We start from the raw sequence: 14235 nt of genomic DNA, 5'->3' as shown, positions 1-14235 counted from the left end.
AACCCAAGTCATTAACATTTCAATGGAACATTTTCTGAGGGAAAAAAAAACCCATTCACCATGACTCTCCATTTTCTGTTATTCAACTCACTTCCTATCTATGCTGCACTGCTCTTTTATTCCATGGGCTTCAACGTTTTTGGCAAGCCTGTTTCTATAAACACTTTATCAAACGCCTTTTGGAAATCCATGTACACCACACCAAGGTCTTCACCCTTAAACAAATCAACCCACTGTTATCTCAATCTAGTTAGTTAGATGTGATTTTCCTTGACCAAATGCATGTTGACGTTTCGTAATTAACCTACACTTGTCCAGGTAATGTAATTGTCTTTCAGATGATTGAGTCAAAGCTTTCTCCCCACTAGCTAAACTGACCAGCCTGTAATTGCTACACACATCACATACAGGGTGCAACATTTCCATTCCTCTGGTATGACCTCAGTATTGAGGAAGGACTGGAAAATTACGGTGATTGCCATCGCAATTCCCATCTTTAACCTACAGGAAGAAAACACAAACCCCACATATTCAGTTGCCCAAGAGTGGAGTCAAACCTGGGTTCCTGGTGCTGTGAGGCAACGATGCTAACCACTGAGCCCCATTGTGCTACTCATTCACTTGAACAATAAGTTAAAAATGTATCTGCCGAGCCCCTTCCGGCTCACATTCCTGCTCTCAGCTGGCTTTACCCAACAAATGCGTGAACCCTATCTCTGAGCCCTCTCTCTAACCTCCACTTTGGCTAGGAATTGCAGACCAGGATCTGATGGTATCAATAGATTTGACCTAGATATTTCAAACAGGGGCCCACTTCCACAGAGTCACGGAATAGCTGCAGTACAGAAGCTCATCATTCAACACTTTGTGTTCAACAGCAACTGGAACAGTCTAACTTTCCCACATTTTTCTGATAGCCCTCCAAATGTGTCTCTCTCAGTCAGTTATCCAATTACCTTAATCTGCCTCTATCACACTCAGACAGGGCATTCCAGATCCCAACCACTCATTGTCTCAATGAAAGGTTTTTTCCTGCAGACCACTTTTTCGCCTGTTCAAGCAGATAAATGGGGCACAGGTTGGCATATAATTAACTCTAAACTCATGGTGATGAGTTATCACCCCTACTCTTTTTCAGCCACTGTTGTCAAGGTAACTGACGCAAGAGTTACTTTTAGCTATTCCCCAATCCAGTTCATGCAGGTGGATGCAATTAATATCATTTGTCAAGAAACTATTTCTCTGCAAGTTCTGGATTTTCTTAAAATAAAGTAATCCCGTGCATGCAGACCATCGGCCCCAAGGTCTGTGTTTGATCCACAAGGAAGGGGTTTATTGGCAGATTTGGGACATTTGTGTTGTGTTGCTCCTGTAGGTCAGTCCAAGTTTGAAGGCAAGACTCAAGTTTCCTGGGGTCATTGAGACAAAGCACTGGAGATAACCCCAGGCCCTGAGGCCTGTGAATGGTGGCAGGGAAAGATAGGCCAAGGAGCAGATTGTTATGGGGGCAGAGTTCTGACTGGATGGAGGAAAACTGAGCTTTTCAAAAGCCACATGCCATAGACCCTTACTGGAGGGAGGACTCCTCTGAAGGGAAGTGACTGTGTCTTCAAAGAGAGAAACTGATGCGTAGCAACAAGCCTAATGTCAGGACATGCTGGCTTTCTCAAAGGGTAAAAAAAGACATTAGGGTTATTATTAAGAGATAGTAGGAACTGCCGATGCTGGAGAATCTGAGATAACAAGGTGTAGAGCTGAATGAACACAGCAGGCCAAGCAGCATCAGAGGAGCAGGACAGCTGATGTTTCTGGTCTGGACCCTTCTTCAGAAAATTTTCTGAAGAAGGGTCTCAACCCAAGGCGTCAAACTTTCCTGCTCCTCTGATGCAGCCTGGTCTGCTGTGTTCATCCAGCTTCACACCATGTTAATTCAAAGCCAACTTTAGTTTAAAGCTGTTAGGGAGTCTGAACCAGGCCAATATGAATTCACAGAGCCTAGCGTCATATTCACCTCGAGATTTTATAGCCGTTAATATGTTGGTAAAGAAGGAGGCAGACTTTTGCTATCACTCATGAATCTTGTTGCTTAAATAAGGCAAGCAATTTCTGGTGACTCATATCACCTTAGAGACTGGCAATTTTGCCAATTCTGAGACTTGTATGTAACTTGATGCCAATCTTATATTCAAATAGTGACGGCACTTCAAGAATATTTTCTTGGCTGTCGAGTACTTTGAGATGTACAGTTGTTGTGAAAATGCAACAGAAATTCAAGATTGCCTTTCTTTCATTTCATCAGCAAACTGCAGTACACATGGGAAGGTGCAGCTCTGTTGTAGGATCTTGCATCCAACTGACAATAAAGAAGCAGGTCATTGGACCTGTATCAGAGCTCATGCCCTGTCATGCTTTCTCCCGTTTTACTTCAACATCCTTATCGGGATTTCTTATTCAATCCTAAATTATGATGAAAAATAGAATGTGAAAAATGCTGCCTGGAAATCAACTGGAAACATGCGTTAGTAACCTACAATAGAAAATAGGATACAGGTCTGAAAAAAAGTAGGGCAATTGGGAAAGAGCTGGTGAGTAAAGGGATTGGAACTGCCTACCAAAGATGGGATGAATTAATTGAATTAAAATGAATTGAATTCGCTCAAATGAGTACAGTAATAAGTTGTTAAGTAGCCACTTACAGCACCATCTTGGGTACAAGGATACCTAAGTACAGTTTCCTCAGCTGCAAGATTAGTTACAGTGTAACAATGTCACCAACACAGCACTATAACAGGTACAGAGTACCTAGGTACAATCCTTAGTTACAGAGTAGAGGAATGAAGAAAGGAAAGTTATAGAACATAGAACATTTATGTTACAGCTATACACTATATAACCATAGGTCAGTAAAACAAGCAGCAAAGTTAATAAGTCAATATCACAGTCCATGGCCACTTTCTGCGGTGGGAGCACATATCCTTCTCATTTTCAGATATACAAGCTCGGATCTATTGAGATTAAATAAACCACTAAATAGGTTTATAAACTAACAGCCAATCTATATGGGCTATATGTTTGAAAAATGTCAAACGAAAAATAAATCATATGAATTGGTATGATAGTAAACTGCTCGTGTGTTGATTTGTGCAGCCGTGGAGTTGGTCCATTTGCCCAAATCTCCACACACTGAATTACAAAGTAAAATGTCAAACCTCAGTTGGTGAATGCAAAGGTAGAACTTTACTTGCAGTAATGCAGTGTTGTGTAGTTACAGTGCGGTCTTTAAAATAGAAATTTATGAAATTGTATGCCATCAGTCTGTCAACAAATCACCTTGATCACCACTAAATGTGAATCAGGAATGTGTATCACATCAACTCTAATTTATATAAAACTCTCACCACAAATAAACTGTGTAATGGGACAGTACAGTTTGATGTGAAGCCAGTCCAATTAGAAACATTTTATTTCCTTTTTTGTACTTCTTTTTGTCTTCATCTAGCAGTCATTATCTACCATATACTGCATGGCCAAAGACACAGAAACACACAGACGCGCGCGCGCACGCACACACTCCTTGTGTAGATTTTAAACAAGTATTTTTGCTTTAGTGGTGATAGCTTCAACAGTTCAAATAGGTTAGTTTGCATAATTTCAAAGTAAATTTGCTGTTTTTCTCTTTGCCTGTGTGTCTGGCTTCTGCTGACTCTAAGTTACATTGATAGGAGAAGCCATTCAAATTTAAAAGTACTTTCCTGTGTTCTCCACATTTCCCACGTAAAATACAAACAATTCCTAAAGCAAAACTTTAACCATTTAAACTAAGCTCCTCAAGAAACTGTTGTTTTTTTAAAAAACAACCAACCTGTTCAATGATGTTATGACACAATTTTTTTTGGAGCAAGTGGGATTTGAACCTGATTCTCCTAGCTAAGAGATAGGGACACTACTAATGCACTACCACAACAACCCTCCTTATGGCCCGCAACAAGAGGAACGACAAAGAGTTTCAGCTCTGCAGACGTCTTGAGGCAGGAACAGCTAATGTTTCAGAAAGCGACACTTTTTGAAGTATCAACAATTCTCTGTTTCAGAGACATGCCAAACTTAATCAACTAAAGCATTCAGATAAAGTCCAGTTATTACAGCCTTGAAATTGCAATATTAGTATTCTCTCCAGTTCAGATGTTAAACAAATCCTTAAAAAGTAGAGACAACACAGTACGGAGCTAGAGGAACACAGCAGGCTAGGCAGCATCAGAGAAGCAGGAAAGTTGACATTTTGGGTCGGGATCCATCTTCATTTCTGAAGAAGGAACCTGGCCCAAAACATCAGGCGGCTCAGTGGTTAGCACTGCAGCCTCACAGCACCAGGAACCTGGGTTCAATTCCAGCCTCAGGCAACTGTCTGTGCAGAGTTTGCACATTCTCCCTGAGTCTGTGTGGGCTTGCTCTGGTTTCCTCCCACAGCCCAAAGATGTGCAAGCTTGGTGGATTGGCCATGCTAAATTGTCTGTAGTGTTTGGGGTGTGTCGGTTATAGGGGGATGGTTCTGGGTGGGATGCTGCAAGGTGCAGTGTGGACTTGTTGGGCCGAAGAGCCTGTTTCCACACTGTAGGGAATCTAATCTAATCAACTTTCCTGCTCCTCTGATGCTGCCTGGCCTACTGTGTTGTCTCTGACTCCAGCATCTGCAGCGCTTGCTATCTCCTTAAAAGGTAGGTATTGTTTGGAAATAATTTTTTATTGATGTTCAATTAAATTGATAATTTTGTATTATTTTCTAATGCATGCATTTTGTAGGTGTCAATTTTCATTTTTGTTTTAGAGTCATAGAGCATAGAAACAGACCCTTCAGTCTAATTAGTCCATCCCGACCATATTCTCAAACTAAACTAGTCCCACCTGCCTGCACTTGGACCATATCCCTCCAAACATTTCTTATTCATGTACTTATCTAAATCTCTTTTAAACATTGTAACGGTACCCACATCCACCACTTCCTCTGGACATTCATTTCACACATGAACCAGTCTCTGTTAAAAATAAAATTGCCCCTTGTGTCTTTTTCAGATCTTTCTCCTCTCACCTTAAAAATATGCTTCCTAGTTTTGGAATCCCCAACCCTAGGTAAAAGATACTTACTATTCACCTTATCTGTACCCCTAATGATCTTATAAACTTTTCAGCCCTCAACTTCCTATGTTCTACTGAAAAAAGTTCCATCCTATCCAGCCTCTCCTTATGACTCAAACCCTCCATTCCTGGCAACATCCTGGTAAATCTTTTCTGAGCTCTCTCAGCCTAATAATATTCTTCCTATAAACAGGGCGACCCGAACTGCACACTGTACTCCAGAAGAGGCCTCACTAATGTCCTGTACAACCTCAACATTTCACCATAACTTCTTTACTCACAGGTCTAAGCAATGAACAAGCATTGTTTTACAGATAGATTCACAGAATCCCTATAGTGTAAACAGGCCCTTCAGCCCGACAAGTCCACACTGACCCGCAGAGCACCCCATCCAGACCCATTACCCTTTTCCCTGTAACCCTTCCATACATCCCTGAATGCTATGGGCAACTTAGCATGGCCAATCCACCTAGCCTGCACATCTTTGGACTGTGGGAGAAAACCAGGATACCCAAAGGAAATCCTCGCAGGCACGGGGAGAATGTGCAAACTCCACACAGACAGGGGCCCGAAGGTAGACTTGAACCGGGGTCCCTGGTGTGTGAGGCAGCATCTAAACAAGTATTAGCATTTAGACAAAAGTCTGAATCAAACAAAATTTTAATGACCATTGCTCTGATCTTTGAGCCAATTTTTCCAATTTATAACCACTCCTATTATGCTCGTCTAATGTCAACTATCACACAGGAAGGGTAACGCTGGTTCAAACATTCACTCTCCATTTATTAATATGCAGTTTCTTTTTTGTGGAGAGTGTTATTGTTTAATTAAACATTCTTGTACCGTTGGTTCCACAGTTTTCGTAACAGAATAAATATTTTGCAATTTGTAATCTGAGAGTGTCTGTAATTTTAAGTGTTTATTTAATGATGAATATATTGACTTTAGATCATCATCTACTGGCTGTTATTTTTAAATGTTCAAATATTTTCATAGCAGTTTTCACTCATTATGGTCGTGTTTCACCAGGGGACCTACATTCACTTGGTTCCCAGGCACTGGTCCCATAGGAACCTGCTGAAGCCTGGTGTCTGAGTACTATGTATTGTAGCTTATAGTACAGTCATCCTGATCAGATTTAAGTCAGTTCCTGCATGCAATGGTTGGACCTCCAAACATTGAACCTTTAAGCAAAACCAATAGCTAAGATAGTGGGTGGAATAATGGAACAGTGGCTCAAAATGGTCCAAACTCTGGAATAGCTGGAATGGAAACAGTGTCAAAAGGTATGCACCCAAGACTGTGAAGCACTTGACAGGTTTTCATTTTATAGAATGTGCTCACTCTAAAAGTTTTCAACTTTGAGTTTAGTTTCATTTTAATGGTGCAAATGGTAACGTTTATGGAGACTGGTGCAAACGTCAGCGGCAAAGCAGGATTTGTAAGCATGTAGCTCACTACACCAACTCCAATTTATAGCATTTCGCTTTATTCATGTTATGACATGAGGGCACAGTAACACTTCTTGTGCTAAAGTCAAAATGTGCTCTCTCTCACTTCATCTGTCGGAGGCTATTTCTGTAATTGATTTTTGCATTCACCTAATTCACCCATTCTTCCTGTTATACACAAGCTGTTACGATTCACTCTTCCATAGTATGGAGACACTCAGAATCCCTACAGTATGGAAGCAGCCTTTTGGCCCATCAAGTCTGCACAGACCCTCAGAAGAACATTCTAACTAGACGCATACCCCCACCCATCCCCATAACTTTGCATTTACTATGGCTAATCTACTTAACCCGAACATCTTTCAACTGTGTATTTTGTCCTAGGCTTTTTTTTTATGAAGAGAGACTGAGCAGAGGTGCAAGCAATCAGCTTAAAACCAATAAGGTAAATTACTTGTGAAGCCTTGGGTTTCTTTTTTAAATGTTGGAACAATAGAAGCAGGCTGAATGGGTGGAGTCAGGCTCCCACAGATCCAGGATTTTCAGTTTTAGCTTTCTGCAGTTGCTAGGGTCTTGATGCTGGATGTGGAAGCTCTTATTCCTCACTCTGTTACAGCGAAAAACTGGGGTTCTCTTCCTGCTGCTAGGTGTGCATGTGAGACAATCTGTTTTACTGAATTTGCCTTTGCTAATGGAATGTCTATGGGATATTGCTGTAATTGAACAGTTAATTAATAGTAGTTAATATATATTATTTTGTTAAGCATTACAGTAGCATTACGGTTAAGCTTTTTTTTTATTTTGTCTGTATTTTAATTGTAGTGTAACCACTGAGCTACCATCCACCCTCGTAATCCTCTTAGTTAAGTTCAGTTAAGTCTGGCATGAAACTGGATTTCAGATCTGGATGTATAAGAATTAACTTACATTCACCTATTTCATCCGTTCATTAACCCATTTCTGGATGGATAGTAATCCACAAAATTATGTCAAATGAGGATAAAGAGATTGTTGGTGTTTTCTATTAACAACCCATCTCTTCTAATTTTTTTCTGCAAGCTCACTAAAAGCAGAGATATAGATAGAATGTAAAAGCAGTAATGTGATAATATATGCACCCATTCTAGAACCTTTGAGAAAGAAGGCATTAGGATAATCCACCTTCATAAAGTCTGGACTCAAAGCAGTTGACAAAATTATTTAAAAGAGACAGAGACTTAAGGGGACAGTTGCACGACAGTTTTCCCAATGTTAGCTATGAGAAGGGAAGCGGGCAACCTACTACGGCATGGCAACTCGAGGTGACTAAATTTATACATCATCACCATAAATAGATCATAGTTTTCAATTTACTTAAAACTTTTTGAGGATCTTATTAAATTAATGATTAAGGGCTAGAAAGAAGAATGTTCATTGAATTCCCAGATGATTTGCTGGATGAAGATATGTTTTCTAAAATAGGAGGTCAAAGTGAAAATATTTCCATTCGGATTGAGTGGGTAATCCATAAATTCTATAGCAAACTATTCTAGAGAGAGAAATCTCTGTACACAGATATGTATGTGGCTGCACCCTTTCTGGTTACAAATTACATATGTTTTCTTCACTTGCCTCAAAATTTCCCTGTTCTGATTTCTTTACGATTTTTAATTATGATAGAATCCCTACAGTGTGGAAACAGGCCCTTCAGCTCAACAAGTGCACACTGAACCTCAGACCATCCCACCTAGACCCATTCCCCCGTAAACAACCTAATCTACACATCCCCGAACACTATGGGCAATTTAGCACGGAAAATTTACCTAACCTGCATATCTTTGGACTGTGGGAGGAAACCGGAGCACCCGGAGAAAACCACGCTGACACGGGGAGAACATGCAAACTCCACACAGACAGTCGCCCAAGGCTGGAATCGAACACGGGTCCCTGGCATTGTGAGGCTGCAGTGCTAACCACTCAGACACCGTGTCGCCCATCATTAATGACATTAACAACATCATTTGTAGATCTACAAATATAAAATTACACTTACATCAGGATCTAGTTCTTCCAACTCATCTTCCAATTGTTGGATCTCCTCTTCTGATAATTTTCGAAGAAGATCGTCTTCATCAACATCTCGATACTTTTCTAATTCCTTTCTAAATGGTGTAGACATGTTGATTCAATCTTTGTTTGTATCTCCTTTGCAATATTGCAGCAGACCTGAGTGTCTGAAGAAACAGAGGGGTTACAGTAATGAAGATACCACTTAAAATTGAGATTACTTTAAAATACATTTAGTAAGCACATATTTCTTTGTTAGCATAATCAAAGGATTATTTGTTTGAGTTTCACATATATATCTGCCATCTACCCTTGTGCTCATTTTTAAAAAATGTATGATTAATAACAATGATGACACTAACAATATAATTTTAGTATCAACTACCTATTTCCAACCAGAAGTATGACTGAAAATTTAAAAACCAGAAGACCGTAAGGCATCGGAGCAGAAATTAGGCCATTAAGCCCATCAAGTCTGCTCTGGCATTCAATCATGGCTGATAGGTTCCTCAATAATAATGTGAGGCTGGATGAACACAGCAGGCCCAGCAGCATCTCAGGAGCACAAAAGCTGACGTTTCGGGCCTAGGCCCTTCATCAGAGAGGGGAATGGGGTGAGGGTTCTGGAATAAATAGGGAGAGAGGGGGAGGCGGACCGAAGATGGAGAGAAAAGAAGATAGGTGGAGAGAGTATAGGTGGGGAGGTAGGGAGGGGATACGTCAGTCCAGGGAAGACGGACAGGTCAAGGGGGTGGGATGAGGTTAGTAGGTAGGAGATGGAGGTGCGGCTTGGGGTGGGAGGAAGGGATGGGTGAGAGGAAGAACAGGTTAGGGAGGCAGAGACAGGTTGGACTGGTTTTGGGATGCAGTGGGTGGAGGGGAAGAGCTGGGCTGGTTGTGTGGTGCAGTGGGGGGAGGGGACGAACTGGGCTGGTTTAGGGATGCGGTGGGGGAAGGGGAGATTTTGAAGCTGGCGAAGTCCACATTGATACCATTAGGCTGCAGGGTTCCCAAGCGGAATATGAGTTGCTGTTCCTGCAACCTTCGGGCGGCATCATTGTGGCACTGCAGGAGGCCCATGATGGACATGTCATCTAAAGAATGGGAGGGGGAGTGGAAATGGTTTGCGACTGGGAGGTGTAGTTGTTTGTTGCAAATGGAGCAGAGGTGTTCTGCAAAGCGGTCGCCAAGCCTCCGCTTGGTTTCCCCAAAGTAGAGGAAGCCACACTGGGTACAGTGGATGCAGTATACCACATTGGCAGATGTGCAGGTGAACCTCTGCTTAATGTGGAATGTCATCTTGGGGCCTGGGATAGGGGTGAGGGAGGAGGTGTGGGGGCAAGTGTAGCATTTCCTGCGGTTGCAGGGGAAGGTGCCGGGTGTGGTGGGGTTGGAGGGCAGTGTGGAGCGAACAAGGGAGTCACGGAGAGAGTGGTCTCTCCGGAAAGCAGACAGGGGTGGGGATGTTGCTCGGTTCGCAACAAACAACTGCACCTCCCAGTCGCAAACCATTTCCACTCCCCCTCCCATTCTTTAGATGACATGTCCATCATGGGCCTCCTGCAGTGCCACAATGATGCCACCCGAAGGTTGCAGGAACAGCAACTCATATTCCGCCTGGGAACCCTGCAGCCTGATGATATCAATGTGGACTTCACCAGCTTCAAAATCTCCCCTTCTCCCACCGCATCCCTAAACCAGCCCAGTTCGTCCCCTCCCCCCACTGCACCACACAACCAGCCCAGCTCTTCCCCTCCACCCACTGCATCCCAAAACCAGTCTAACCTGTCTCTGCCTCCCTAACCTGTTCTTCCTCTCACCCATCCCTTCCTTCCACCCCAAGCCGCACCTCCATCTCCTACCTACTAACTTCATCCCACCTCCTTGACCTGTCCGTCTTCCCTGGACTGACCTATCCCCTCCATACCTCCCCACCTATACTCTCTCCACCTATCTTCTTTTCTCTCCATCTTCGGTCCGCCTCCCCTCTCTCCCTATTTATTCCAGAACCCTCACCCCATCCCCCTCTCTGATGAAGGGTCTAGGCCCGAAACGTCAGCTTTTGTGCTCCTGAGATGCTGCTGGACATGCTGTGTTCATCCAACCTCACATTTTATTATCTTGGATTCTCCAGCATCTGCAGTTCCCATTATCACTGATAAGTTCCTCAACCCCATTCTCCTGCTTTCTCCCTGTAACCCTTGATTCCCTTGACAATCCAGAACCAATCTATCTCCATCTTAAATATACGCAATGACCTGGCCTCTACAGCTTTCTGTGGCACTGAATTCCATAGATTCACCACTCTCCGGCTGAAGAAGTTTCTTCTTATCTCGGTTCTAAAAGGTCTTCCTTTTACTCTAAGGCTCTGCCCTCGGGTCGTAGTCTCTCCTATCAATGGAAACATCTTCCAAACATCCACTTTGTCCAGGCCATTGTGTATTCTGCAAGTTGCAAATAGGTCATCCCTCATTCTTCTAAACTCCATTGAGTATAGACACAGAGTCCTTAATTGTTCCCCATATGTTAAGCTTTTCATTCCTGAGATCATTCTCCTGAACCTCCTCTGGACCTGTTCCAGAGCCAGCACACTCTTCCTGAGGTATGGGGGTGAACATTGCTCACAATACCCTAAATGTGGTCTGACCAGAGCTTTATAAAGCCTCAGAAGTACATCCGTGCTTTTATATTCTTGTTGTCTCGAAATAAATGCCAAATTTACCTTCTTAACTACTGACTCAACCTGTACTTTACCTTAAGGGAATCCTGGACTAGATCTCCCAAGATCTTCAGATTTCTGAACTTTCTCCCCATTTAGAAAATAGTCCATGCCTGGATTCTTCCGACCAAAGTGCATGACCTCACACTTTCCTCACATGGTATTCCATCTGCCTTTCCTTTGCCTACTGTCCATACCTGTCTAACTCCATCTGCAGCCTTCCTACCTCCTCAGTATACTTGTTCCTCACCTATCTTTGTTTCATCTGCAAACATTGAATTAGATCAGAGCATCTGACAGTACAATTTACTTTAGACTGTATAATGCACTGTTCCTTTAGATAAAGATGTTGCACTGTAACTTGCTGGAGTTGTGAGCTGATAACGGCACAGCAAGGGCAACAGGACATCTGGGATCAACTCCTTAAAACTTTTGGGAGTAAATTAGGATGACAGGGAAGGAAGGTAAGTTACAAATCAGGTCTAGAAAGAAAAATATCAGAAAACAATAAAGATTGGCTGAAAAGAAGGAGAGAAGGAGCAGATTGTAGGAAAAACATTTTCGAAGAATTTATTAGAGTGAAAACTTTAAAGTTATTCCAATCCCAGATTACAGAGGTTGATTGGCTCTATATTTACAGCATAATGGTATTAATATGGTGCCTGGTTAATTTCTAGATTTAATTCTGTGACAATTTTAACACATAATTTATGTGCAAAAGCAGAAAGTTCTAAGAAAAGTACTAATGATGTTCAGGGCCAGTGAGCAAACTGCAGAGTGACGTAAATTAACCAGCAACTTGTGGAAATTTGCAACTCACAACATATCGCTTAATCCCACAAATTGTCTGTCTGATTTGCACATTAATAATGGCATGTTTTGCTGGCTTACAATTATTTATTTAGCAGAATTCTAAACTGAATCTTTTGCCAAGATCAAAGACTCAAATACTGCCAGAACTGTTTTTCAGAAAATCATTTTGGCCTCTATTGTACAGTTCATCTTTTATCTGAGTGAACTTGCACAATACATCACTGTCAGCTGAGCACAGTTTAAATCTCTACATACACAAGGCAACTCAGGACAACAGCTCTATTGTCCACCATGCAATATAGATAACAACACCACCAACTCATAACTATACAGAACATTTAAGATAGTAAGTTGTGATAGAAGTCCATAAGTTCAATTGGAACTATTGTAATGAAACATCTCTGATTTATAGCTCCGAGACTTTGGATTTTAAAATAGTGGCACAAGCATGTTGGTTACTTTTGTGAAGGTTTTATTTTTAAAACAAACTACATCAGACATTCCTTGGGAACAGTGACCTAATCCAGAATGAGTCAGACAGCACAGAGCCCCATGGGATGTCAATGAACATATGTTTATAATTGGGGGTGGCTTATGACATGTGAAGTAAACATTGAAGGTGATTAGCCCATGAATACATGGCCCATATCAGAGCTAAAGAAATCAGCTGATGGAGCAAAGGTTGCTAAGACATCCCTGAACGCCCTCACAGTCTGTCAGGATCTGGAAGAGGAACTGCAGTTACAGGCAACATGATACTGCAGCTCATCACACTGGAATGTGTATGTGAGCTCATGCTCATTTTGGTAATGCATAAAATTTCTGTAGATTATACTGGAGGGAAAATCTCTTCAGAAAACTTGCATCATGAAGGTTGGTTTTAGATGTTTCTAGGAGGGGAAAGAAAAAGGATCAGAAGTAAAGCTTTAAAAGCTAAGAATCATTTTGTTCTGACTCCAGGAGAATTGAATGTCAACTTAAAAGAACAATGTAATATAGTGGTTTCTCAGTTGTGCTAAAAGGTTCTATTTTGTAGTTTTAAAATATATATTGTTCACCAAAGTGATGTTTAGTCAATAGTGTTTTAAGTATGTTTGTTATAGTAAACGTCTTAAAACATTAAATCTTGTGTGGTTAGCATTGAGTAGTCACGTAAAAGGTTAAACATTTGGAATCTGATGCTAGTATTTAGTGCAAAGGAGGAGGGAGACGCTTATTTTTGTCACCAACACATGTACTAATTAGTGTTATACGTAAAATAACACTTAAACTAGATCAAAATCTTAAATGGAAGAGGGCAGATTCAAGAAAAAATACATTCAAAATTAATGTGAGGATAGTAGTAAGTTGGGTAAAAGTAAGCAGAGGAGGTCAGAGAAGCACAGAACAGAAACAACATGTTATCAAACACTAAAATGATACCAGGGAAAAGCAAAATAAATGAAACATCTACAACAAAATTAATTAATTAAAGTTGAAGTGAATTAGTGAAACAGACTGGAGTGACACAGACTGGAAATAGAATTCCAACAAAGAAAATAGGAAAGAGGATGCCAGGAATGGAAAGAAGAGGGAGAAAGGCAGCAAAGAAAAAAGGAACAGGAATTCCAATAAGGAGACAGAGACAGGGAGCTTCACGTAAAACAGCTTGAGCTGAGAAGGGAGTTTTCCAGGGAAGGTAAACCACACTCAACTCAGAAGTATGAGTTCACAAATTCAAGTGTGCCCATTAAATCCTTATCAATCCTTTTCATGACGCAGAGGTACATGACCTACTTATGTTCTTTAAAGGTTAGCGTAGCAGTTAACATAGCTAGTCTACTGCAGTTACCCTGACAGGGAAAACTTCCACTGTTTACTTAACCTTACCTAAGGAGAGTGTCACTAACAATGAGGCGTCAAAAGGGATTATTTCAAATGTGCACCAATCCGTGCCAGAGGCGTCCAGGCAAAAGGGCTGGCTGACTGAAAATCTGACCGTCTTTATGAAAGAAAAATCAAGACTGACAAATTGTCTGAGGTTGAAATCAGTTGACCAGATCGCAGAGAACTAGGGATATAGCATATTTGGGT

General features: G+C 41.5%; 1 protein-coding gene across 4 annotated transcripts in view; it reads right to left on the bottom strand.

Annotated features, from left to right (window-relative positions):
* tmod1 (tropomodulin 1) overlaps positions 1-14235 on the bottom strand; it is an 89498-nt gene that overhangs the window by 58954 nt on the left and 16309 nt on the right. For all 4 annotated transcript variants that reach the window (XM_048527994.2, XM_048527992.2, XM_048527990.2 and 1 more), the window contains exon 2: positions 8617-8797. In XM_048527994.2, the coding sequence (XP_048383951.1) occupies positions 8617-8742 (126 nt within the window). In that variant the 5' untranslated portion in view covers positions 8743-8797. The remainder of the gene's footprint in view (positions 1-8616; positions 8798-14235) is intronic.

Source organism: Stegostoma tigrinum, chromosome 3 (genome assembly GCF_030684315.1).
Source record: "Stegostoma tigrinum isolate sSteTig4 chromosome 3, sSteTig4.hap1, whole genome shotgun sequence".
Taxonomy (NCBI): Eukaryota; Metazoa; Chordata; class Chondrichthyes; order Orectolobiformes; family Stegostomatidae; genus Stegostoma; species Stegostoma tigrinum.
Note: the sequence above shows the minus strand (reverse complement) of the source record. Positions and strands in the feature narration are given on the sequence as shown.